Below are 24341 nucleotides of genomic sequence, written 5' to 3' on the forward strand. Positions count from 1 at the left end.
CAGCTAATGGCCCACAACACCTGCTGGAAGCTGGTGGTGAGCTGCGTGACGTCGTCCACCGCCGTGGCGGCGACCTGCTGCACGCTGGCCTTCAGCTTGGTGAGTGCGCCCCAGCCGCCCCAGCCGCCGGCTGCGGGCGGCCGGGACTCCTCAGCAGCAGCAGCCCCGTCGTCCCCAGCCACCTGCCCTGCAGGTCCCTTTCCGGCGCTGGGCTCCCCATCCGGGGCGCTGCACGAGGCAGGGCTCGGCTTCACATCAGTCTGAGACTTCCTGGGAGCCGCAGTGGGGCGCAGTGTGGGGCGCTGCCTCGCAGGCCCCTCCTTTCCAGCCAGGCCCGCCTCGGCGGCCCCAGGAGGCCGCATGGGCCGTGCCTCGGTCCGCACCGACACACTCGAGGCAGTGTTGCCCGCAGGCGCAGGATCCTGCGAGCGGGACTGCATTGCGGTGGGCTCACCAGCGAGCGCGCCTCCCGGCTGCCTGGCCTCCAGGATTCCGGCCCGCATGATGCCCAGCCTCCCGCGGCCCCGCTGGGACCTCGAGGCTGGCGCTCGCGCCGCAGGTCGCTGGGGAGGCGGCACGCGAGGGTTCCGTGACTCTAGGCCCCCATCTCCCTCTTGAATGTTGGGGACAGGGTGGGAGGCTTCAGCCTGACCCAACCTCGGGGGTGCCATGGTCGCCCTCTCCGCCCGCGATGCCTTGCTGGGCGATGAAGTCGCACTGGGGGACGATCCCAGGCTGTCAGACCTCGAGGCGGGGCCGGCGGAGCGGCTGGCCAGCGAGGCTGGCACAGACCTGACGCTGGGTGGTCGGGAGAGCTCATCCCAGCCATCCAGAATGTCCGATGGTGTCAGGTCCTCGGTATTCCCTATGTCGTCTGGAGTATCGAGTTCCTTGTCGCTAGCCATGTCCGTGGCTTTTAGCTCGCTATGGCTGTGTACGAAAGGGGCCCAGTAAGTGATCCGCGGGTGGGGGCGAGACACTTCTAGACCTCCCTGGTCGACTCCTGCGCGAGGACCGTGCACATGCTCAGTGTCAGTCGCTATGGTCACTCGTGTGGGTCCCTACTCCATGCAACCTGCTTTGAAATTAATTGGGGCGCGGCGCATGCACCCGGGCACGGAAAGACTGATCCGCGCCCCGAAGTCACATCGGGCCATGCTGCCGATCGGACTCCGCTGGCATGTCATGACTCGCTTTTACCAACCTTTATAGAGCAGATCTATTACTGCAAGACGACGCTGGCATCGCAGTCAGCCCTCATGGCCTCCGCGGAGGCTGGGTCCCCCTCCTCCAGCGGTGCCCCTACCTGCAGCCCTGCCCGGGAATCGCGCGTGCGCTATGACAGGGGCATGCGCATTTGGGGTGCGGAGGGCCAGGACGCCCTGGAAAGGGCTTCGGTGTGCCTCCTGCATGCTGGACCTACCGGGGCTGAAGCCCTGAAAAACTTGGTGCTGGGAGGCATCCGATCCTTCACCGTGGTGGATGGCGAGAGGGTGGGACCCCAGGACCTGGGCAATAACTTCATGATTGACCAGGATGCCTTGGGGCGCCCTAGGGCGGAGGTCGTGACAGGTACGCCGGACCATGCTGGGGTGGTTCTGCCTGCGTGTTGGCATCCTTGCCTGGCCCCATGCTGAGCGCATGCTAGGCTGGCTTGAAGGTCTGAACAACCCCCACCATTGTGCAGCCAGCCTCAAGGAGCTGAACGAGGCCGTAGGGGGGAGTTACGTGGTAGATGAGCCTGCGCAGCTCATCTCCAGCAACCCCTCCTTCTTCCATGAGTACGACCTGGTCATCGGCGCCCAGGTACTTGTTGTACTGCTTTGTACTGCTGTAAAGGCATTCAGCGACTGATCTTTGCCCAAATGTCATAGTAGACTCACAGCCACGTGCCCGCAGTGTGCCTTGTTTTTGGATCCCCAGATGCCAGCGGCACCCAGCACAAACTTACGAATCCCCACCCAAGCTCCTCTCGCAGCTGCGATGTAGCGACGCTGCAGCGCTGGACGCTGTGTGTCGCGAGAGGGGCATTCCCCTGATCCTGGGCCGGGCCTATGGCCTCGTCGGACTCGTCCAGGTGAACAGGGTCAAATGGCCTCGGGCCCCTGACCCCTCAGATGCAGTGTTGGGGCTCCTTGTGCCGATGGGTTGCCTGGAGAGACGCAGTGTGGCCTTGGTCACCCGGAATCGTCTCAGCACGATGCTGCCAGCTTATCCTGCTTGGATCCTCATGCCCATGCCTGGTCCTGCTGCCCACCAGGTGTGCGTCGCTGAGCACTGCGTCGTCGAGTCCAAGCCAGACAACACGATAGAAGACCTGAGGTGATGGGGAAGGGGGGGGGGGGGGGGTTGAAGGACCATTTTGCCACTCGTTTTGCGGGGAGGGACGGGAAGCGTGTGTCTTTCAGCTTCGCACACTGCCGTCGAGCACAACACCACGTTTCTCCGACAGGTTGACCGAGCCCTGGCCAGAGCTGGCAGAGGCTGCGGCGCAAGTCGATGCCGGCCTGCTGGATGACCACGTCAGGGGTCACGTCCCATATGCCCTCCTGCTCATCAGGGCGGCGGCAGCCTGGGCCGCGACGCATGGTGCACCGTTCCCTCGTACATCGGCAGAGAAGGCAGACTTCAAGGAGGGCCTCCGATCCTTGCAGCGCTGCATTGAGGGTGTCCCCGTTGAGGTAAAGGATATGCCGGGGGGGTGCTGCCTGGGTGAGATACGTATTCTAGGCAGTTTACATGTTGCATCCGGCTTGCTGGGACATGTATAGTACTCTCAGGTGCCAAAATCTATACACTTCTCAGATTTCAGGGCACCCCTTTATGAACCTCTGATTGGAGTAGTTCCCCATAATTTGTGCATCTCCTTCTCGCGACTCACAGAATCTGACACCCCCTCACAGGAAGAAAACATCACAGAGGCGATCGCCAATGCGCACAGAGTGTGGTCTGGGAGCTCCGCTCCAAGTACGTCTGTGTTTGACAACAGGCTGGATGTTTGAGGGGGGGCCATCTATCCACAGAGAGACCTCCAGTGTCTTTGAAATGCTTGCTGGCTGCAGCGTCCATGCATGGATTCAATGGATCAAGCAGTGCGCCTCGCGATCATGCCTGGCGGGCGAGACTCATAATCCCTTCAGGCCACCCCCGCCGACATTCACCCCTCCTCCATGCTGCCTGCAGCCCCGGAGCTGGTGCGCTTGTTCCAGGACGAAGCCTGCCAGCATCTCCGCGCCGGCTCCTCCCCCTTCTGGATCTGCGTGGCGGCCCTGAGCCGCTTTGTGGCCTCCAATGCAGCAGGCGCCCTGCCCCTGGAGGTATATTGTGTGGTGGGGCATGCCCCAACGGCTCTAGAACACAGTTTGAATGGTACATATGTGGCAGACAGCCTGGCCTGCATGGTCGGTCATGCACGGCTTGTGAGAGACGCTTAGCGTTATGGAAAAGCTCTCCAACGCCCGATATCCAAGGTCCTATCCCACGAGCACCAATTCTTCCTCTCTCCTACCTCGCACCAGGGAAACATTCCTGACATGCATGCTGGGTCTCAGGAGTTCCTGGCCCTGCAGCGGCTGTACCGAGCCAAGGCCGAGGCTGACGCTCAAGAGGGTGAGGGCCGGGCGGGATGTATCTGCGGGGCCGGGCATGTGAGAACATGACAGACCTGCAGCGCTTTGCCATGGTGCCACAGCGTCAGCGCCAAAATCTTGTTGCCCATTACATTCACCCCTGTTTGCAGTCGAAGGGCTGGCGCACGATGTGGCTGGAGCCGCCGGTGCCAGCGTCAGCAGGGTGACCTCGGCATATGTTCGCTCGGTGTGCAAGAATGCGCGGCGCCTCAGGTAGGAGAGGAGGCTGGAGAGGATGGCCGGATGTTGTTGTGCCACACAGAATGCTGCCTGCCCTCTTGTGACGGGCCACAAGGACGGCTGTGAGGAGGATCGACCAGATGTTACTACCTGGCACCCACCATCAGGCAGAAGCAGCAGGTCCACATACCTTGATCCAATATGTCCCTCAAGAGATAACCCCTCATAGAATTGAGAATTATACTTGCCCCGCCCTCAATGTCCCTTGCCAGAGTCATTCGGTGCCCCGCCCTGCACCCAGACGGCCTGCCAGTGAGGACAGAACCAGAAAAAGGAGGGACAGACGCGTTGCGTCAGGCGCTGGCCAGTGAGGACGCCACAGCGAGCACGGCTGCGTTCTCGGTGCTGGTACCTGCTGCGGATAGATACTACAGGACACATCAGCGCTTCCCTGGATCGCTGCACGGCAGGTGGGAAGGGCCTCAGGGGTTGGGAAGGGGGGCCCCATTCATGCGAGATGAGAGGGATGATGGTTGGGGAAGGTCAGTAGAAGCACAGCTTACCCTGTATGCAGTACTTGGCCCAAAACCAGTTTGAGGCTAAGAGTCTCTCCTCATTGAGTTGAGCACCTGTCTTGTCCGGCACGCTGCGCAAAGTCACCCACGGTGCCCCCCCCCCAACCCCCATTCCTCACTGCAGCGAGGTCCCTGAGGGCGAGGTCTCGCAGCTGCATGCCATCGCCCAGGGCCTCCTGGCCGAGTCGGGGATCTCCGGCGTCCACCTGCCCGAGGATGCCACCACGGAACTCGTGCGATGGGGCGGGGCGGAGCTGCACTGCGTGGCGGCCATCATTGGCTCCATCGCCAGTCAGGAGGCCATTAAGCTGCTGACGGGGCAGTTTGTGCCGCTGGCGGGCACTCTGTTTTATAGTACGGTGCATGCCACCTCACTCCTGTTTGCCTGAACAGGCTGTCCGTCTGTGACCCTAGGCAGGGCAGACTTTCAGGAGTTGCGGATCGTGCAGGGGAGGTTAGTCCTGGCAGTGGATTGCATTGCACGCAGTTAGGACTGGACGCGCGCGCCAGAGCCGGTATTGCCTCTGCATGATCCTGTAGCAAACCCTGCACAGATTAAAGTGGAGTTGCTGTTATAAAATTCTGACTGAATATTCTCGATGCATGCGTTGCATCAGCTTGGGCTCTTCCTCTGCCCGCTGCCGACCGACTGATACAGCAAACTCCCCGACGGCACTTCACATCGTCGATCGACGGAGCACCACACCGTATTCAAGTTGAGAGCTTCAAATCGGTACAATGCTGGCTGCCGTGGCTACCCGCTCGGCACGCCCGGCAGCCTGCTTCCGGGAGATGGGCACCCGGCCCAACTCCGGGCTTGGCATCGGCCGCCGCATCCTGGACAGTCTTCGCCAAGCCAAGGATTCCCTGGTGTCCCCCTCTTCCAAGGGTGCGAAGCAGCGATCGCTGCCTGACGCCCTGTCCGATCTGGAGGGCGTGGTGACCAACCCCCAGTTGCCACCAAGCATCCTGGATGGGAACCGGGAGATGCTACGGAGGCTGCAGGGCTTCTGCCTCCGGCTGTCCATGCCATCCTCCTTCCCACCCAAGGAAACCCTGAGGGTCCAGTTTGCCGTCAAGTACGTTCACCTCGGGGACTGCACATGGGTGCTTGCCGCACATTGTCCTCCGCCTGCCGCTGCCAGCACGCCCTGCGCATGCCTATCCTCGGGACCCCTCCTTCCGTCCCTCACTCTCAATGCATGTGCGGACCACCGCTGCAGGAAGCCCAAGGGCATCGACTACGCGCGGGGCCTGCTGCGCACGACGGGGGCCGACTGCGAGGAGAGCGTGAGAGCCGACCTCGCCGCCCTGTTCCAGCGGGCGGGCGTGGATCCCAGCTTCAGCTTCCAGGACCGGGAGTTCTTCGGCGGGCGGGCGGCCTTTCTGCGCGCCATGATGCGCAAGACAGCGGGTCTGAGGGAGCAGACTGGCCAGGCAGCCCGCCCGGCGGCGGCGCCCAGGTCGAGCGCGCCCCCGGAGCCCCCCATGTCTGAGGAGCAGATTAATATCCTGAGCAGGGACTCTGAGGTACGGGGCCGGATGGAGCGTCTGCAGGGTGGCACACACCCTGTGCACATGCCCTGGATAGCAGGGGCCAGAGATGCTTGTGATGCTCTGTTAAAGGTCCTCTCTGCTCACCTGTTTGGTTGGGACATGCTTGCTCATGTCGAGCGTCCCCTGGCACACTCCCGCTGGGCTGCTTGAACTGCGCTGCACATCCCCAATTCCCGTCCCCAACCGTGTACACAGCAGCCGGAGGAGTCGGCGGCCGCGAAGAAGGAGAGCGCGGCGCTTAGGTGGAAGCTGCGGATGCAGCAGATGGACCCCCTCTTTGGTGCCCTGGCGGCACTGCCCTGGGTCGTGGAGGTGGACCCCGAGAAAGCGCGGCATGTGCAGACCACCGTCCTGGACTCCCTGGAGGGAGATGGTGAGCCTGGCCCGATGTTCTGTCCGGGACAGCCCCTGTAGGGGTGTCGCAGGACTGCTGCAGGCGTGCATCATGGCTTCTCCCCCTGTGCCCTGTGTCTGGCTGTGCGGCCACGACCACATGCTCCGTCCTGTCCACCAAATGAAACCCCACGTCATCCCAACGACCGCAGGCTGGGACGTCCGCGGCGCGGTGCACAAGATCTGGGCGGGCGCGCGCGACTACAAGGCGCTGCGCGTCGGCGTGGACCCGGGGTCCTGCGACGCGATCAAGGCCGTGCTGGAGCACACCAGGCGGTACGACGAGCAGTATGGCCACAAGGTGTACCTCCCGCAATGAGCGGAGGGGAGTGCAGGAGTGCAGGGCATGCCATGCTGGCATGGGAGCCAGGGAGGAGGCCAGGGTGTGAAGGTGCAGAGTCAGGGAGTGGAGGTGCGGGCCGCTGATATCACAGCGGCGGGATGCCTGCAAGGTGTGCGAGGACAAGGAAGCTGGGAGGTACTCGCAGTGCCGTCGCATGCAGGCCTGGCGTCGTCATATTGCCATGATGAGGCACCCAATCTGTGATCTGGCACCCCCTCTTTCTAGCAGCTAGCTGAATGATTCTCGGTGACAGTTTGGAACATGTGCACACGATGAATAAGAGGATCAGGGAAACACGAGGACGAGGGTCCGGTTCAGCCTCTCGGCAGGGTCAGGTCATCAACAGAACGCAGCAACACAGTCAGCAACAGACGAAAGAGGGTTTTGGTAGCAGAAACGCAGTAGATGGTGGTGGGGTGGCTTCCTTGGGAGAGGGTGAAGAGGTCTGTCCTGGGATGGTATCAACGAGGGAGTGGCAGCGCCGTCGGGGCGCTGGCGGCCCCTTTACCTGTCAGCTTCCACCTCACCAATCCCCCAGGACCCCCTTCCACTCCCCTCATCCTCCCCACCCCTAGTCGCCCTTGAGGGGCAGGCGCATGCTGAGGGACAGCGCCACGTAGGCGGAGGCCAGCTGCACGGCCACCGCCAGCAGGCCTGCCGCCATGGTGATCGCATGCCCCCGCGACTCGCGCACACAGTGCTCCGCCAGCTGGGTGCCCATGTCGGCGCCACCCGCCCCCGCCCGCGCCTGCGCGTCCAGGATCTGGGTCAGCTGGCGCTCCCACTCGGCGCGCGAGCGCGCGCGCCGTGCGTTTATCCGCTCCAGGTCCTTGTGGGCCGAGCCGGGGAGCAGGTGGTGGTACTCATCATCGCGCCGCCGCTTCAGCGCCCCCGCCATGTTGGGCAGCTCGGCCCGGGCCTGCACCAGATCGCCGTCGCCGTGCTTGTCGGCGAAGACGCTGGCGTCCGTCAGCGCGCTCAGCAGCTCGTTGTACTCCTCAAACGTGATGTCCTGGCCGTCCTCCCTGCGCACGGTGGGATGGGGAGAAAGGGGTTGCTGGAGGGGGGGGGCCCGTGGGGCGTGGGGAGTGGTGGAGGTGGATGCAAAGCTGCAGGCGCAGAGGCAGGGGGTGCATAGGGCGTGCGGGGTAGGCAGGGAAGCAAGGCAGCCATGGCTCGCACCCCGAGCGTGAGACTTTCGATCTGAGGGGCAGACACGCCACACGATTGCAGCGATCAGGGGCCTCCCCAGGATGCCGCCCTGCATACCCCCCTCCCCCAAACCCTTCCTTTCCCACACAACACATCCACCCAACGCACTCGTGGTGCTTCTGGATGCGGGCCACCACCCTGTCTGCGGTGTCCAGACGCTTCCGCAGGTAGTCCTTGTCTGCCTCATTCAGGTTCTGGGCGGAAGGGGATGGGGGGAGCGAGACCGTGGGCGTGCGTCGTCATGCTCATGCATCGGTCAATAAGGCCTGGCCTGGTGTGCCAGGCTGCACCTTGCCTGTGGTCTGCTGACTCTTATAGAACACCTGTCTACCAAAGGTGACTTCCAGACAGACCCTGTCCCTCTGTCCCGTCGATGACCCCCCAACCGCACACCCACACTCACTCACCCACCCAGTCACCACCCCTGCACAACCCATCACCTACCCTGACCACGGTCTCGTTCAGGTTGGGGTTGGACAGGATGTTGTCCAGGGCCGACTGCGCGTGGCGCCGCAGCAGGTCCAGCTTGGCCCCGATGTAGGCGGCGTCGGTGTGGCGCAGCCGCTCCTGCTCGCCCTTGAGCTCCAGGGTCTTGGCCGCGCCCTCCTGCACCAGCGTCAGCATGTCCTCCATCTCGTTCAGGCGGGAGTAGACGGTGTGCATGGCCTCAGTCTGGCGCAGCGCCGTCACGCGCTCCTCCAGCATGCGGCCCTGCAGGAAGAGCTCGGCCAGGCCGCAGTCAACGTGCACCTCTCGCACCACCTGGCCGATGAAGTTGAAGGACAGGAGGAGGGCCAGGAGGGTGGCCAGCAGGTGCAGATTGCTCAGGTTGGCGGAGCGGGCACGGCCGCCCACCCAACCCACGCCGCCCGCGGCCAGCATGGCCGCGCCCAGCATCAGGCCCGTGGCCTCCGTGAACTCGTAGAAGAAGAGCCAGGAGAGGAGCATGATGACCAGGCCCAGCCCGGCCTGGCCCATGGACACCAGCTGGCCGGCGGAGGCCCAGAGCGCCTGGCCTGGGGAAGGGGGTGCAGGAAGAGGGGGAGGGATGAGGGGTTTGAGGGCTTGGTATGGTAGCACGACTGGGGATGAAGATACAGGGATGTGACACACGCCGCGAACCGCCGGAAGTGACGGGCACCATCACAGACACACACCACCGAGGCCCTGGAGCGCTCACTTTTCCGACCAAAGCTTCCTCCCGACAGGAGCATGCCGCTGGGATTGGAGTGCACGCCTGCGCTGCCGTACATGGTGCCGGATGGAGGAGCAAGCCCAGGCACTAGAGCCGGTGGGACGGTGAGCAGGTCCGAGGGGATCCCGGTCAGGGAAGGGCGCAGGACAAACTCCAGAGCATTATAATGGCATCAGCTAGCCCAGAACTCGGAGGGTATGCTTCGCTGGCGTGTGACGAATTCCGCATGCGAGCAGACCATCCATGTGACGCGCAACGAGAGGAAAGCAGGCCGCCATGTGAATGAACAACGAAAGAGGGGTATCTGGCCCGCTTACGCCCGAGGCACAACAGAGCTAATATGAAGGCAAGTATATACCTGTGTCATGCAATGTTACCGCAGGCCACGGCCATTCTGCTGAGCCCGGGCCACTTGCTCGGTTTCCCCGTTACAGCATGGTGCTTGGAGGTAAGGAGGCATGAAAGTTCTCCAAAAGCGAACGACCCATCTCCTGCCTGAATCTAGAAGCTCAGTATTTTGAACTGTCATCTTTGTGCTGGATCTCAGTAATAAGTTCTAATAGTCAACGCCCAGGTGCACTTGTTTACACATCCTTCCAGGCTTCCTTTGGAATCTTCAATCGCGAGTCTCGCTCTCGAGGACTGGCCTAAATTCATCTTTGATGTACGCATATCTTGCTGAATGTAGGACCCTGCAGGCATTTCACAGGTCGAGCTCTTCAAGTCCGGTGCCCCTATTATTTATTCGCATGACCTCCTTCAATCACCAAGAAACCCTGATTCCGGTATATGGAGTTCCGAATTTGAAAAAACTTGGCATATTGCACTTTTCGATCAGCAGGGTGCATGAATTAGCAGCAGAATCATTGCGAAAGAGTGATGGAGTAGGGCGGACCTGTTTGAGAAACCCATAGCACAAAACATGCGATAGCAGGGCAGTGCTACGGCATCGCGACACCCTCATGGCGTCGGGAGGTCCCGACCGTGAGAGTGGCGACGATGCTAGGGTATGGAGGGAGGCTCGAAGGAGCCTGTTAGCTGGTGTTGCGCTACTGGCAGTGCTGCTGCTCTCCCTCGTGCCCCTCACCTGGTGCCTCCCAGCCCTCTCGGTGAGATTATGGGGGACGCTCCTGCCCCCTTACCGCCTTGTGGTGCTGCCAGTTCATGAGGTTTTTGCAGGGACGGCTTCCCATTATAATTTTAACTGCCCCTTTTAAGCCATGCTTCCTACAACGATTCCCCATTCACGAACACACAGGCAGAGGACTTGGCTATACTGAAAAGCTTTCCCCCCCGCACGTTGGGCACGCTACTGGAGCAGCGTGAGATCATCCTGCGCTACGCAGCCACCTCTCCCGGCATCGTGGCAGTGTGCTTCTGCATGGCCTATGTGGTCATGCAGAGTCTGGCCATCCCGGGGACCCTGGTGCTGAGCGTCCTGGCGGGGGCCATCTATGGGCACTGGAGGGGCTGGGCTCTGGTCTCGGGTGAGGAGCGAGATGGGTGCGGGATCTAACCCAGGCATGCAGTACTAGGATCCCGGTGGGCTGCCTCATGCCATGCTATATTCCCCGCTCAGTCCTCATTCAACACGCTCAAACCGGCCTGCATCAAGCACCTCCCGCCTTTCGCCCCCCGCGCTCCATCATTCCAACCCTTCCCGGCATTGTTTTGCAGGCATCAGCACGCTGGGCGCGCTGTCCTGCTACACGCTGTCCCTGCTCATCGGCAGGCCCATCGTGCGCGCGCTGTGGCCGCTGCGCACCGAGCGCTTTGCGGCGGAAGTCGCCGCCCGCCGCGGCCAGCTCCTCCCCTACGTCATCTTCCTGCGCGTCACTCCCCTCCTCCCCAACACCTTCATCAATGTGGCCTCGCCCCTGGCCGGCGTCCCCGTCTGGCCCTTCTCCCTTGGTTGGTTGCCACTGTGCCGTGGGGCGTGGTGATGGGTTTGGGCCACCGCAAGGGATGCCAAGAGAGGGGTCTGGCCCTGACCTCTAGGTGATCAGTGCTTTGTGGAGAGGTGAACGATAGGAGAAAGTGGTCCTAGAAGGCAAGCTGCAAGAGCACAGGCCAGCACCACTACTCTGTGATCATAGCAGTCCAGCTCAACCCCTCCCTGCCTTCTCCCCTCCCCTCCAGGCACGCTGCTGGGGTGCATGCCCAACAACTTTGTGGCAGTGGGTGCCGGAACGCGCCTATCCAGCATGAACTCCCTTGCAGATCTTTACGACGCCCGGGCAATCCTCCTGGGCCTGGGGTTTGGCGCCCTGGCCTTGATGTCTGCCTGGCTGCAGCGTCGTCATGCTGGTGCATCTGCGCACATTGCTGTCAAGGAAGAGTGATGGTAACAAAGACACCCAGGTGACCTTAGGTTTGGCCTGCCCAGCCCGGGATGCTGGGCAAGCAGCATATGATGGATGATGAGAGTTGGGGACTTTCCGCACGTGGGCATTCCGCATATTCCTCAAGACCCGCTCAGCATAATAACAGTACTGCAGGGGATGGGAAACTGTGTGAGGGGTTGACAGCATCATCACGAGCATGCATAAATTGGAGCCTGTGATGGTACCCTTGTAACGCTCACCAAGAGTTTATTTGCGTCCGACGACCGCCGCGAGGGTGTCCCGCAGTGGAGCCCTACCGTCTCACACACCCATGCCGGGGCTGCACATGGGATCGTACCGGAAATTTAGGCATATTTAAAGCAGGATGCGCCCTCTCCTGCTGCAGGGGATGGGCCTCGCCATGGGCATTGCTCGCACTCGCAGGTGTGCCCGCTGGCTGAGAGGGGGGGCAGCATGACCTTGCATGTAGCACATCCACTCTCCTTCCCTCCCCTTCCCACTGCCTCACCTCCGCTAACTACGTCCTGTAGACTGTCTCAGACCGTCGAGGAGCTTGCCGTGGGGAAAGAACAGGAGGGCGCCTTCCTATTCTGGTACTATGTCGCTATGGTGGTCTTCCTCATCCTCATGGCGGGCCTCATGTCTGGCCTAACCCTGGGCCTCATGTCCCTGGACAGCGTGGACCTGGAGGTGGGTGGGGGGGTGTTTGCAGGGTGCCAATGTCTAGGCCTGCGATAGACTGGGATTTGCATGGTGAAGGGGTTGTGCAGGACGAGCCCCAATGGGCGGGGAAGTGGCCTCCCTGCCGTTGCCTTTCAGTCTACTGCATATCGACGCAGGTACTTTCAATCTGGGCGCATGTGTCAGCCTGTGTCTATTATCCCCAGGACCCCCTGTCCACACACACACACACACACACACATAGACACACAGCAGCAGCAGCAGCAGTTAACCATGACCTTCAGGAGACTCCCCTCCCCTCCCCACCCCCCACCTCAGATCCTACGTAGAACGGGGACACCCTCCCAGCAGGCCTCCGCCGCGGCCATTATGCCGCTGCTGCGCAACCCGCACCGCCTGCTGGTGACACTGCTTCTGGGCAACAGTCTGGCGGCCGAGGCGCTGCCCCTGTACCTGGACCGCCTGGCCAACCCCATCACCGCCGTGATCGTCTCCGTCACGGTGGTGCTCATCTTCGGCGAGATCATCCCACAGGCGGTGTGCTCCAGCTACGGGCTGGAGGCCGGGGCCGCCGCCGCGCCCTTCGTCCACGTCTTCATGTTCCTCTGCGCGCCCCTGGCCTGGCCCATCGGCTGGGTGCTGGACCGCCTGCTGGGCGCGCACCGCACCGCGCTGTTCAAGCGCGCGCAGCTCAAGGCGCTGGTGGACATCCACCACGAGGGCCAGACCTTTGGCGGCCAGCTCAGCTCCGACGAGGTGGGCATCATCAAAGGCGCGCTGGACCTGACCTCCAAGACCGCGGATCAGGCCATGACACCCCTGGACCTGGTGTTCATGCTGTCGTCCGATGCGGTGCTAGACGCCGACACCCAGACCGCCATCCTGGCCTCGGGCCACTCCCGCATCCCCGTCTTCAGGGCGGGAAACAGGTTCGCGGGTGGAACAGGGGGTGGGAAGGGGAGGTTGGGAGGTGGGGTATGGGTTATGCCTGGCTCAGATGCTTTGTGTTGGGGGGGGGGTTAAGGGGGAGGTTTCCAAGAATAAGCAACATGGGTGGAGCAATGGGTCGGCACGCCTGGACACCCGGCCCGAGACCCCTCCTCCCCGCTTTCCTCAATCTCTCCACCCAGGAACCACATTCTGGGCATTGCTCTGGCCAAGGAGCTGGTGCAGCTGAGCGGGTCGGAGACCCGGCTGGTGGGGGAGCTGAAGATCAGATCCCTGCCCTACCTCCTGGCCAGTGCGTCGCTGTTCATCGGGTGGCGGGGGGTGGGGGCCCTGAGTCGCTGGGCTCGAGGGAGGACTGGGGCTTGGAGTGCGCCAAGGGCGTTTTGGCACGCAGGCTGTCTGTGCCACGTGTACTGAGTGGGGCGGGTGCTGCGGGGTGTGGCACCTGCTGTCGGATTCCATGCAGCTTTCAAGGGGGAGCACGCCGCTGTCTGGGCTCCAGGCTCTCCATCCAGGCCTTCACCTGGTGCCGCACAGCATCGCCCCACCAGGAAACATGCACTCCCCGCTTCCACCTGGCAGAGACGCCCATGTACGACATGCTGAAGCTGTTCAAGATCGGCCGGACCCACATGGCCGTCCTGTCTCGGCCCACCGAGGCCGCGCGGGCGGCGCGCGCGGCCGCCCGCGCCGAGCGCGAGGAGTTGATGTATGACTCGGACAGCTCGGACACCCTGTCGGATGTGGGTGCAGGGCCGGCGAGGGTGTGGGTGCAGGGGCGGGCTGATGGGGGGCTTGCCATTGACACTGTCGTGCAATGTCGATGGGCCCAGCTGCGTGCGCCGTGGGCCTTGAAGCGTCCAGAAGCACTGGCGAACTCGGCGCTGCATCCCGCATCAAAGGCCGCCCCCACCTCCTCCCACATCCTGCAGGCCAGCCAGGCGGCAGGCGAGAACCGGGACAAGGACTTGTTCGTCGACTGGCAGCTGTCGGGTGCGTTGGAAGGGGTGTTTGCCTGCCGGCTGCAGGGTAACTTGGAGGGCGTCACCGAGCACGGGCACCTGCTTGTCTTGTGGACATGGGATGGCGAGATGATGTCACCACCTGGGTGAGCGTCCTTGCCTCCGCATGTTGGCAGGGCCTTCACACGCCCTCTCGCCACCTTTCTTACCCACGTGAACCCGCTCAGAACTGGAGCCTGTGGGGATCATCACCATCGAGGATGTGCTGGAGGAGCTGCTCCAGTTTGAGATCGTGGACGAGACAGACCAGTGAGCTCGGGAGTAGTTTTGTTCGGGTGGTCCCGGCCTGTGATGGGGCATGTAGCCACGGGATAGGGCGCGGCATTGACCCAGATTTTGGTCGTTGATCATTCACCGGCAGCCTTCGCCTGCTTGAATGGCACTGCATCGGCCTGTCAGTCATATATGCTCGTGGTACCCGCTGCCCAGCCTCCTTGCCTTCCCGACCCTCTTCCTCCCAGTAACCCTCTGCTCACGAGAAACACACCTCCCATTCCCCACACCCCACCCCCCAGGTACGTGGACAACATGCACAGCATGCGGGTGAATGCGCGCGCGCTGGCCAGCTCGCTGCCCCTGCATCTGCGCCGCATGCTGACCTCGCGCCAGGTGCTGCCGCGCATCGGCGCCGCCAGCGAGCTGGACACGCTGGCGCGGGGCGGGGCGGGGCCCCGCGCCCCCGCGCGCGGCAGCCTGAACCTGCCGGTGCTGTCGCTGTCGGCGCCCTCGGGCCTGCTGGAGGCCATGACCTCGGGCGAGCTGGCGGCCGCAGAGCTGGGGTTCGAGGCGGGGCGGCAGCTGGGCACGGTGACGGAGGGGGCGGATGGCGGCAGGAGCTTGGCGGAGCAGAGGCCTGGCACGGCCAAGCGCTCGAGCGGGGAGTCGGGTGACGGCGAGGCGGCGTCCATCCCCGCCGCGGCCGCCGCACAGGCCCGCACGGGGGGCGGTCCCGTGTCAAATGCAGAGGGGCCCCAGACTCCGCGCGCCGAGGCTTCCAATGGGCCGAGCAGCGCCGCCCAGGACAACGCCAGAGCCAGGGACGGCCCCGCCGTCGCGCGTGTCTGGCTGGCGCAGGGGACGTCGGGCCCAGGCCGGTCCTCGCCCCGGGCCGGGCGGGGGCTGGGGCCGGCGGCGCGGCGGGCCACCCACCTGGCGCAGGGGGTTCGGGACCAGCTGGACCTCATCGCGCCCCTGCTGCGCCAGGAGGGCGGCGGCGGGGCGCCCAAGGCGTGAGTGGCGCCGCGGACCGGAGCGACGGCGAGCGACGCGGAGGAAGTGCGCGCTGCGATGCTCCTGGAGCATCGCCACGTGCCCCGACGCATGAAGTGACCAAACACCAGCACCCACACCTGAGTGAACTTGCTTGTCATGGTGCTGAGCGAGTAAGATCTGTCTGCAGTGCCTGGATGAAACTCTTGTGAGAGGTTTGTGGGGGACAGGGGAGGGGGGGGGTTGCAGAGCGCGCTGGTGCTGGGACAGGGGTCAGGCCAGCCGCCTCCGAGGGACGTTGCCATGCAGTCACTGCTCGTGTGCGACCCTGTTGCTCTGGCCCCTACTGCGTGGTTTGGGGATGTAACAAGTCGAGGACTGAGACATGAGTAGGGACTCCGAGATCGACTTCCTGAGGATGGCAGGCATGGGCACGGGTCCATTCAACACATGGACTCTCCAGACAGAAGTTAAACTTGTGAGCCAGCTACCTCCCACCATCACTCCAAAAGCCATGGGCAGACTCACTCTCGCCGTGGTCTCTTCTTGAGAGGTTTTGCCGCCAACGCCGCCGCTCGGTGCCTCACCCCCCTCCCAAACTCGCGGCCTGCAAAGGAAAGTATTGGCGCGAGTTTGGCGGTCGGGACGCATGGGGCCTGCTGGACTATACGACAGAGCTGAGAGTTGTCACTGCGCCCTGACTGCAGACCACGCACCAGCATCGGGGTCCTTGGGAGTGGCCGCGTCTTGGGCAGCTGCCACCATGCCCCAAACGCCCTCTGCATCTGCCAGCACGGAGGCTGGGGCGGAGATGCCAGCCATGGCTGCCAGGTCGTCTTCGTCCCTGGCCACCAGCCCATTCAGCTGCCGCATGGGGGCGGAAGCGGTGGAAGGGCTGAGAGTGTGAAGCTATGTGCACTGCCTGAAAGTTCCGATACGCATGCACTCCAGAACCTCAGTCAGACCATGGATCTCACCTCTTCGTCAGTCATCTCAGCGCCACCGTCTCTAGTGCCAGCCATGCCGCTGCTGTCAGCAGACGCAGCAATGAATTCCAGGAGGTGGCGCTGCCTCTCTGCGGCGCTGGTCTTGCCGTCAAAGAATCCGCCTGACATGTTTTGTTGTCAAGGGCAAGGGATCTGGTCAATAGTCTGAGGCATCTCATCCGTGACCCTGAACAATCTCCTATCCCACGTTCTCCCACATACAGGTGATGGATCTGTCCACAAACGTCCTCTTGCTCTGTGCGACGTCAACCACCCGCTCCTCCACAGAGCCCGCAGTCTGGAGGCGGATGACCAACACCTGCGGACTCGAAGCATGATCAAGGGCGGGAGCAGCCTGAGTTTGGCATGCGGCCAGGATGCTGATAGTCACAGCGCAGACGACCAGAATAACCCTGTGCACCGGTGCGCCAAGTACTGTCGCCTTCACCGCTCCATTTTACACCTTTTTCGTCTGGCCGAGCCGATGCACTCGGGCCTGGGCCTGCAGGTCGATCTGAGCATTCCAGTCCGTGTCATACTGCAGTGACAAAGGGTGCTTTGGCTGGCATGTGAGGCGCCGCCATCCTGCAGCGGGAGGTACTTCTGCCCATGCAATGCAGTGGGCTACCAATGTGCCCACCCAAACTGACCAAGCATGGTTCAGCCACACCAATCCCCTGCCCCACCATCACGACGGTGTCAGCGCTCTGCAGATTCAGGCCCACGCCTCCTGCCCGCACGCTGAGCAGGAAGACAAACGTGCTGGAGCCTGGAAAGGGAGAATGAGATTGAGGGAGTGATGCTGATGACAGATCATGCGGCATCCTGATGTGCAGGGCTGGTGGTGGCGATGCGATCATCACTCCAACCCTTCCCTACAGATTGACAGAAGACATCGCTTGGCATCTGCATGCACAGATGCCAAGCGCGAGACTGTATCACCCACCAGGGGCGTTGAAGGCAGCCACCTCTGTACCACGCTCCTGTGCGCCCGTGTTTCCATCCAGCCTCTGCCACGTGTACCCCCGCCAGTTCAGGTACTCCTCCAGCACATCCAGGGCCCGAGTCATCGTGCTGAAGATGAGCACCTGTGCAAGAGTGAGTGATTGTCACAGCATATGGGAAATTGCAGGTGCACAACCAAAGTTTCTTGCGCCAAACAGCCCACCGGACGCCACTCCCCAACCCTAGCAACACCCTCACGCCTCACCCGGTGCCCTGCGGCCTTGAGCCTGCCCAGAATTCGGTCCAGAACCGCCAGTTTCCCGCACAGACGGAGTTCTGCCGGGAGGTTTGAAGCCGGCAACTCGCACTCACTGCCTGGCACGTGCAGCCGGCTGTGAGGGGTCCACAGGGTTGAGGCACGGGTGATGAGTGAACATTTTGCGGCAGTTCTGACAGGAAGAGAGCACGGTGTTTGGAGGAGCAAGGCATGACCTCCCCGACAACCGCTGGCAGGGCCAGGGAATCGTGTGACTCGCAAACCTGAGCAGGGGGTGGTTGCAGATGGTGCGCAGCTCCATGACAACATTGTTGACGCCGGCAACGCCTTGGATGCCTCCACCTAAGAGCCATGGGAGGTTGCGGGTCGAGGTGTTGAGAAGGCTAGATTTGTGGGGTACACTCGCACAGCATTTCCACGGAATGGAGCATCCGGGAACCTGCATGGACATTGCCAAGGTTGACAACTTTGACGATGATGGACAAAGGCAAGCCCTGAATTGCTCTCCACCATTCCCTGTACCTGGCCTTGCTCTGGTCCCTTCAGCAATAATATTTGTCAGCGCTTGCTGGTAGGGCGACATGGGGCACCTCACCAGGACCTCGATCTGCAGTGGTGGTGGGGACTGAGCGACACCCATTCCCTGTGTGGATTTGCTGAACGTAACATGACAATCAGAATCTGTTCCCCAGCATATCCTCTGTTCAGAACTCCACCTTTTCTGGGAGCTGGCTTGCCACGCTTTCCTTCAGCCGCCGGAGCACAAAAGGCCGCAGGACCTGGTGCAGGCGGCTGGTGACGACCAGCTGCTCCTCCTCAGTCAGCAGAGCGGCCGACTCATCACCCTCCTGGTCTGGGGGATGGGTGGTTGACCGCGGGGCACCTCCAAACCTGAAGGTCAGCGATGCTTGGAATGTGTGTGGCATAGGTAAGACATATGCCTCATAGAGGGTCTCTGGAACATACATCCAGACATGACCATTCTGACATGCTTACCCTTCAGATTCTGATCAGGTAATGGCCCACGTAATGCAGCAAAGTCTTCTCTGGCCATTTGCACTCCACAAATTTTTGCCCAGAGGCTGCATCGCATTCTTCCTCCTCACCAGGTCTGGAAATCCTCGCAGCTGTTGAAGAGGTCGGGCAGCAGGAAATTGAGCAGGGACCAGAGTTCCGAGATGTCGTTCTGGAGGGGGGTGCCAGTAAGCAGGAGGCGGTGATCACACTTGTACTGCCGTATCTCGGCGTTCAGCTTGCACCCGGCGTTCTTGAGCCTGTGGCCCTCGTCCACTATGACATGGGACCACCGTATGCAGGACAGTCTTGGCCTTGGGAGTGGTGTAGGGGATTGGGAATAGAAGGGGTGGGTGAAGCCTGACCAGATGAGGATGGCAACAGTATGCAAAGTCCAAGCTGGCGGCATGATTTCATGCACGATGCGGTCCACAGCCAATCTTCTCGACCCCTGAAGCCTGTACCTATCGAGCTTGCCCATCAGGATTTCATAGGTCGTCACAACGACGTGGAATGTTCCAGGCCGCCTCACGCCACGCTGGATCTGAAAGGTGGATTGAGAGTGCTAGCTCATGGTGATGCGGAGTTGACACATGCCCTGTGAATGGTATAGTGGCTATCCTGGCCGGCTGATGCTGATGGCCCTGAGTCACTTACTGTCAGCACGACAGGGTTCAAGCGTTCAGACCCAGGCCACCAGCGTCTCAGTCTGACCTGGCGATTGTAAATGTCCTCCCGCTCGGCGGCTGGGCCACGATAGATTACGGTCTTGAGCCCGGGCGCCCACCGCTGCAGCTCAGCTTGCCAGTTGGGCACGAGGGAGGCTGGGACCACGATGAGGAAAGGCAGGCAGGCAGCATCCGCTTCCACTAGGTGCATCATCAGGGCTATGACCTGCAGATATGGTTTCACGGCGAGGGCCATGATTCTCAGCAGGGGCCGGCCAATGATTGTCCTGCTGTCTACGCATGAGGGCGAAACCCTCACCCGCGAGTCTCGCTCAGCCGCCCCTCCCATGCCCCACCTGCACCGTCTTGCCCAACCCCATCTCGTCCGCCAGAATGCCATTGAGGCTGTGGCGGGCCAGGCCGGCCATCCAGCACAACCCCTGCATTTGGTAAGGCCACAGCCGGTCTCCAATCAGCCCGGCAGGCTGCTCGGAGATTCTTGTGGCCAGCACGCGGCAGGCCAGCTGGTTCCAATCGGCGCTGCTCTCCTGCACCGCCCCTCTCGACCCTGGGAAGGGGGTGGAAAAGGGTGGAGAAAGGTGGACCAGGAAGATCTCCTTTGTTCCAAAAGCATACGGGGATGTGGGGCACTTTTGGCGTCATAGAGTAAGTTCATGAGGGCATGCTGCTCTCTGACACTCTACAGACCTTTCCTGCCAAGACACTTCAGCACCGTCAGCGGATCGGAATGCCATCTACCCAGGGCCCACCAACCCCTCATTTCACATTTCTCAGGAAGCTCCAGCAGCCACACTTACTGCAGTCCGTGCCTGGTCCCTCCAGGCCTTTCCCCACAGAGGATACTGCCCTCGTGCTGGACAGGCGGGCTGTGAGTGCCCTCAGGCAGGCATCCGTCTGGCACAGGAGCTTGTCCAGCTGCGAGCTCCCCGCCACAGCCACCAGCCCGACATATGCGGCCATGTCATTGGATCGCAGCGCAGCCAGACGCTCCTTCTGAGCCCGGATCCTGGAGAAAGGGACATGAGCAGCAGAGCATAAAAGTTGATGTACAGGAATCCGCGAGCGGCCCATTTGCATCGAGAAAATGTGACCACAGGGTCAACTAGTATAGGCTGTCTGCCATCAGGTGCTATCAAGGGAGAGCCTCACAGCAAACAAACATACATCTCCTACCATCATGCCAGGGATGCGATCCCCGCCTTGCCTACCTGGCCTCCAGCCACGCCTTGTGTAGCTGCTCATGGATGGCAACCACACCCTGGACCAGCTCAGCCTGCTTCGCACGCCTGGCCTGCCTCGCCGCGTCAGCGGCAGCCGCAGCAGCGCCGCCTGCATGAATGGCCTGGGACAGGGGCCTGCAGGGCACGGTCACCTGCACCGCCAGGTGCGCAGCGTGCACAGCGCGCGGCCTCCGCCTGCTGGCTGCGGTAGCCCTCCCCCACATGCCCTGCCGCATCCTGGCGGCAGTCAGCGCGGACTGGACACTGTGCAGGGCCCGAGCCAGCTGGCAGTCAACCGTGTTGTCAGACAGGAAGATTGCCGCCCGCACGGTGTCGCCGGGCTCCACGCTGAGCTGGAGGGAGGCGCGAGGGGGCTGGTGTGGCAGGGGCGTGGCCACAGATCGAGTTTGACTGGGGGAGCTGAGGCACAGCAAGCGTGCACTCTTCCTCGCCAGGTCTGGAATGAGTGCTTGGAGTTCGCAGCGGGCCTGAAACCAGTCGTTGCTGCTTGCATGCAAGCAATGTGTTGCATACTGAGGAGCAGGCTTGAGTCGCCCAACGGATGTCTGCTTCAACAGCCTGCTGGATTCGATGGGATGGAGCGTTTTCAGGCCTGCGCTGATGTGTACGCTCCTTCCTGCTGGCATGTGTTCCTGTCCATCATCTGGCATCCCATGGTGTTCAGGTGACATTGCCGCACCCTCCCCAGCATCAGCGTCTCCAGCTGTTGCAATAGCTTATAGAAACAAACAAGCAATCCCTCAATCGACCTGCCTGGCGTCTGAGCTGAATATAAACACAGCTTCCCTGCTGCTCTCGGCAGCCTGGACCAGCACTGCCAAATTCGCAGTCTGCTCCAGGGAGGCACGCACAGAGTCCACCAGTTTCGCCTTGCGATCCGGGAAGAAGTCCTCGTGCAGCCTATTCGTGAGAAGCTGTGGTTACTAACGCCCTAAAGCCACAGCAGCTCACTGCTGTCTCAATGTCTCGGCGCCTTACCTCTTCACGATCTTCATGCAGACTTCCCGCTGATCGGGCGACAGGTGTGCCTGAGCGTTCAGCAAGCCGCTGGCCTGGTGTGGAATGGGGCATGAGTAGGGATGACTTCTGATGGCATGCTCATTGGAATGCCATGCCCGCATGCATCGACAGGCATCATCCCCCCTCACTCAACTAACCATGTCAAACACTGCCGTCAGATCGATGCGCATGCCGGCACTCTGTGCGAGCAGCGCTGGGAGGGAGTGAGGCGACATTCCACTTAATTACTGAGTCACAATGTCATTACTAGTTTTTTGCTTGATGGAGAGGCTGATAAGGACCACAATGGCGATACATGCGTACGGCACCCACCGCCGATTTAAAAGGAGGCGAGCACCGGAGTTCACGTGACTCCGGAGGTCGAGCATCTCCAGCACCGAAAGCATTAGCCAATACTCCAGACGATGAAGGAGCGAGCTCCGAGGGTCTATACTAAACCAATTAGGTCTTGTGAATTAGACACAGTCCGTTCGAGGAGCATTCAGTTTCCGAGCCTAAACAGGGGACCCGGGGGCCCACCCCGCTCGCAATGGCCCCACTGCGCCCTCACATCCTGATCAGCAATGATGATGGCGTCACGGCCCCCGGCCTCGTGTCCCTCGCCACGCTGCTGCACCAGGAGAACTTCTGCGATTTCAGCGTCTGCGGCCCCAGCGGGGAGCGCTCGGCCCAGAGCCACTCCATCAACATCCACCACCCCCTGCATGCCTTCCCAATCTCCGTGCCAGGCGCGGAGGAGGCTTGGGCCGTGAGTGGCACCCCGGCAGACTCGGTCATGCTGGCGCTCTACGGACCCCTGCTCAAGGTATGCGCTGACGGGCAGACTGCAAAAGGGGGCCCGAGTGGCCAGGCCTGTGCCACCCACCAACTCTCCCGGACCCCGTCTTTGCCCAGAACAACAAGTTTGACCTGGTGGTCTCCGGCATCAACCGTGGCGACAACTGCGGCCTGCACATCATCTACAGCGGGACAGTAGGCGCCGCGCGCGAGGCCGCCTGCAAGGGCGTGCCCTCCATCGCGCTCTCGCTGGACAACCACAGCGCACGTAGCATAGAAGGCTTCGCCCAAGCTGCCAGGCACGGCGTCGTCCTCATCAAGGTTTGTGTGTGTCAGTGTGATTGTGTGTGTGTAAAAAGGGTGGGCTGCATGTGGGCTGCACTGTCATGAGGACCCCCATCATCTGCAACCCGTCCATGTCAGCACGCATGCACCTGAGCGCCCGGGGCACAGCTCTGGCTCCTTGGCCAGACCTGCCCGACGTCGGCCCCTCTCCCTGCCTGGCAGGCCGTGCTGGGCCTGCTGCCCGGGTCCGCATCCCTGCTGGAGCCCCTGTCCGGCCACCTGCTCAACATCAATGTGCCCGAGGGCGAGGCGCGGGGGTACTGCCTGGCGCACCAGGGGAGGCAGTGCCTGCTCCCGCTCTTCACGGAGGCGGGGCCGCGTGAGGACGTGGACCTGGCCGAGGCGCTGGCCGTGGCTGGTCCCGGCGTCGTCCTGCGGGCCTTCAACAACGTGGGCGGCGACTTTCGAAGGTGGGGCCTGCCTGGCTGGGTTGTAAAGAGGACACACCCCTGGCCGCTCCGTCCCGCCAGGATGTCCCACTCATTCCGGCTCGGGGCCTCCCATGCTGCTTCATGCGTCTCGGGCGCATGCACACTCCGTCGACGGGCAAACGACACCATTGCCCTGGAACGGCGACCGTATGCGCCCCGGCCTCATTCCTCCCCGCTTCCATGCCTCCCCCCCCCCAACCCCTACGCCCGCCAGGGACGAGGAGGAGGGTACCGACTCCTGGGCGGTGTCGCGGCGCTGGATCTCGGTCACGCCGCTGGGCCTGCTCTCCGACCTGCCCGGCTCGGCGGCGGCCGCCGCCGCTCGCTGCGACCCGCGCCTGCTGGGCGAGCTGCGCGCTGCGCTCACGGGCGCGGCGCGGGCCGCGGGGGTGGAGTGCCTTGTGCCTGACGGCCGGGCCCTGATGTGACGCGCCTTTACAGCAGCGTGGGCAAGAAGGACTGGGCGGAGCAGGTTGGAGCAACATGTACAAAAGGGGAAGGGGCGGGGCTAGGTTCTGCATGGGTTTCCTCCCGTTCCAAGGGGGGGGAGAGGGGGGGCAGTGCTACGAGTGGGCGTCGGACAAAGCGGTTTGGGTAGGCCTCGCCGCAAAAGAATGGAGGGATCGGGTGCGTTGCAGGGTGGGCGCGGCGATGCCCGCCGGCCAATCAGGACGCGCGTATGGTTCATGGCGTGCACGCGCCGCGCCGAATGTCGCGCGCGCGGTGTGTTTTACAGGGGTTTGGTGCTGCCGCCGCGCGCGTATCGTCGCGCGCGGCGGCGTCGTGCGCGGCCGTCGAGCCTGCTCTGTCGTGCAGGGGCTGTCCGGCTCTGTCGTGTGGGGGCCGTCCGCCATCCCCACCGTCGACCGGTCCCCCTAGCCCGACTCGCCACGCAGGCTGCGCTCCACGGCACGCGCGTGGTTCTCGCAGGGCGGCACAGAGTAGGTCTCGGCGCGCGGCTCCGCGCCCCGCCTCGCCGCCTGCCCCTGGTGCGCGGAGGTGGCGGCATCCACGATGGCGGGGTCCACGCCCGCCACCGCAGCGTCGTCGGTGGCGGCGGCCGACACGCTGCACTTGGCGCGGCACAGGTCCTGGCCCAGCACCGGGTCGAGGCAGGAGAGCGCGGGGTCGATGTGGCAGGCGGGACCCGGGGCCGCGGCTGGCGCCGGCTCCACGTGCGTGGCCTCCAGCTGGCGGGCCAGTGACTCGCGCTGCATGTGCGAGGGGATGAAGGTCGTGCCGATGGCCACCTCCTCCCCCTCCGCCGTGGTCACCGACACGGGGGTGGACAGGTCGCGCACGTTCTCCTTGTCAAAGGTGATCCTGT

At 62.7% G+C, this 24341-nt stretch overlaps 9 protein-coding genes across 9 annotated transcripts in view; 4 read left to right on the plus strand and 5 right to left on the minus strand.

Moving 5' to 3' along the window:
• Positions 1-905, minus strand: part of F751_6243 (hypothetical protein) — a gene marked incomplete at both ends in the record, with an annotated part of 3544 nt that extends 2639 nt beyond the window's left edge. The window contains 2 exons of the mRNA XM_011400686.1: positions 21-270; positions 745-905. Of these exons, the coding sequence (XP_011398988.1) occupies positions 21-270; positions 745-905 (411 nt within the window). The remainder of the gene's footprint in view (positions 1-20; positions 271-744) is intronic.
• A 354-nt stretch (positions 906-1259) lies between these two features.
• On the plus strand, positions 1260-4773 carry F751_6244 (NEDD8-activating enzyme E1 regulatory subunit; the record flags this gene model as incomplete). The annotated part of the gene is made up of 11 exons (XM_011400687.1): positions 1260-1572; positions 1688-1806; positions 1979-2077; positions 2261-2322; positions 2453-2681; positions 2904-2967; positions 3184-3317; positions 3519-3609; positions 3740-3842; positions 4082-4279; positions 4509-4773. 11 exons carry the CDS (start codon positions 1260-1262, stop codon positions 4771-4773), a joined length of 1677 nt encoding a protein of 558 aa, XP_011398989.1.
• Positions 4774-5122: 349 nt separating this feature from the next.
• F751_6245 (hypothetical protein) lies at positions 5123-6653 on the plus strand (the record flags this gene model as incomplete). Its single annotated transcript, XM_011400688.1, has 5 exons — positions 5123-5463; positions 5608-5798; positions 5979-6010; positions 6140-6314; positions 6487-6653. The coding sequence occupies 5 exons, from the start codon at positions 5123-5125 to the stop codon at positions 6651-6653; spliced, it is 906 nt and encodes a 301-aa protein (XP_011398990.1).
• A 595-nt stretch (positions 6654-7248) lies between these two features.
• F751_6246 (hypothetical protein) lies at positions 7249-9142 on the minus strand (the record flags this gene model as incomplete). The annotated part of the gene is made up of 4 exons (XM_011400689.1): positions 7249-7702; positions 7998-8083; positions 8334-8905; positions 9070-9142. 4 exons carry the CDS (start codon positions 9140-9142, stop codon positions 7249-7251), a joined length of 1185 nt encoding a protein of 394 aa, XP_011398991.1.
• Positions 9143-10046: 904 nt separating this feature from the next.
• F751_6247 (Protein MAM3) lies at positions 10047-15313 on the plus strand (the record flags this gene model as incomplete). Its single annotated transcript, XM_011400690.1, has 11 exons — positions 10047-10091; positions 10343-10571; positions 10762-10995; positions 11224-11341; positions 11960-12119; positions 12429-13039; positions 13241-13379; positions 13991-14051; positions 14248-14329; positions 14596-15130; positions 15239-15313. The coding sequence occupies 11 exons, from the start codon at positions 10047-10049 to the stop codon at positions 15311-15313; spliced, it is 2289 nt and encodes a 762-aa protein (XP_011398992.1).
• A 663-nt stretch (positions 15314-15976) lies between these two features.
• F751_6248 (hypothetical protein) lies at positions 15977-16404 on the minus strand (the record flags this gene model as incomplete). The annotated part of the gene is made up of 2 exons (XM_011400691.1): positions 15977-16153; positions 16267-16404. 2 exons carry the CDS (start codon positions 16402-16404, stop codon positions 15977-15979), a joined length of 315 nt encoding a protein of 104 aa, XP_011398993.1.
• A 328-nt stretch (positions 16405-16732) lies between these two features.
• Positions 16733-21676, minus strand: F751_6249 (Chromatin structure-remodeling complex subunit snf21; the record flags this gene model as incomplete). Its single annotated transcript, XM_011400692.1, has 15 exons — positions 16733-16813; positions 16962-17044; positions 17222-17363; positions 17486-17612; positions 17761-17839; positions 18020-18104; positions 18214-18388; positions 18604-18825; positions 18976-19055; positions 19226-19405; positions 19536-19747; positions 19998-20206; positions 20409-20768; positions 21420-21493; positions 21599-21676. The coding sequence occupies 15 exons, from the start codon at positions 21674-21676 to the stop codon at positions 16733-16735; spliced, it is 2187 nt and encodes a 728-aa protein (XP_011398994.1).
• Positions 21677-21990: 314 nt separating this feature from the next.
• On the plus strand, positions 21991-23442 carry F751_6250 (5'-nucleotidase SurE; the record flags this gene model as incomplete). Its single annotated transcript, XM_011400693.1, has 4 exons — positions 21991-22266; positions 22356-22559; positions 22746-22993; positions 23229-23442. 4 exons carry the CDS (start codon positions 21991-21993, stop codon positions 23440-23442), a joined length of 942 nt encoding a protein of 313 aa, XP_011398995.1.
• A 447-nt stretch (positions 23443-23889) lies between these two features.
• Positions 23890-24341, minus strand: part of F751_6251 (hypothetical protein) — a gene marked incomplete at both ends in the record, with an annotated part of 5200 nt that continues 4748 nt past the window's right edge. Inside the window, one exon of the mRNA XM_011400694.1 lies at positions 23890-24341. This exon is cut by the window's right edge and continues 1711 nt beyond it. Within this exon, the coding sequence (XP_011398996.1) occupies positions 23890-24341 (452 nt within the window).

The sequence above is a fragment of the Auxenochlorella protothecoides genome (genome assembly GCF_000733215.1).
Source record: "Auxenochlorella protothecoides strain 0710 unplaced genomic scaffold scaffold85, whole genome shotgun sequence".
Taxonomy (NCBI): Eukaryota; Viridiplantae; Chlorophyta; class Trebouxiophyceae; order Chlorellales; family Chlorellaceae; genus Auxenochlorella; species Auxenochlorella protothecoides.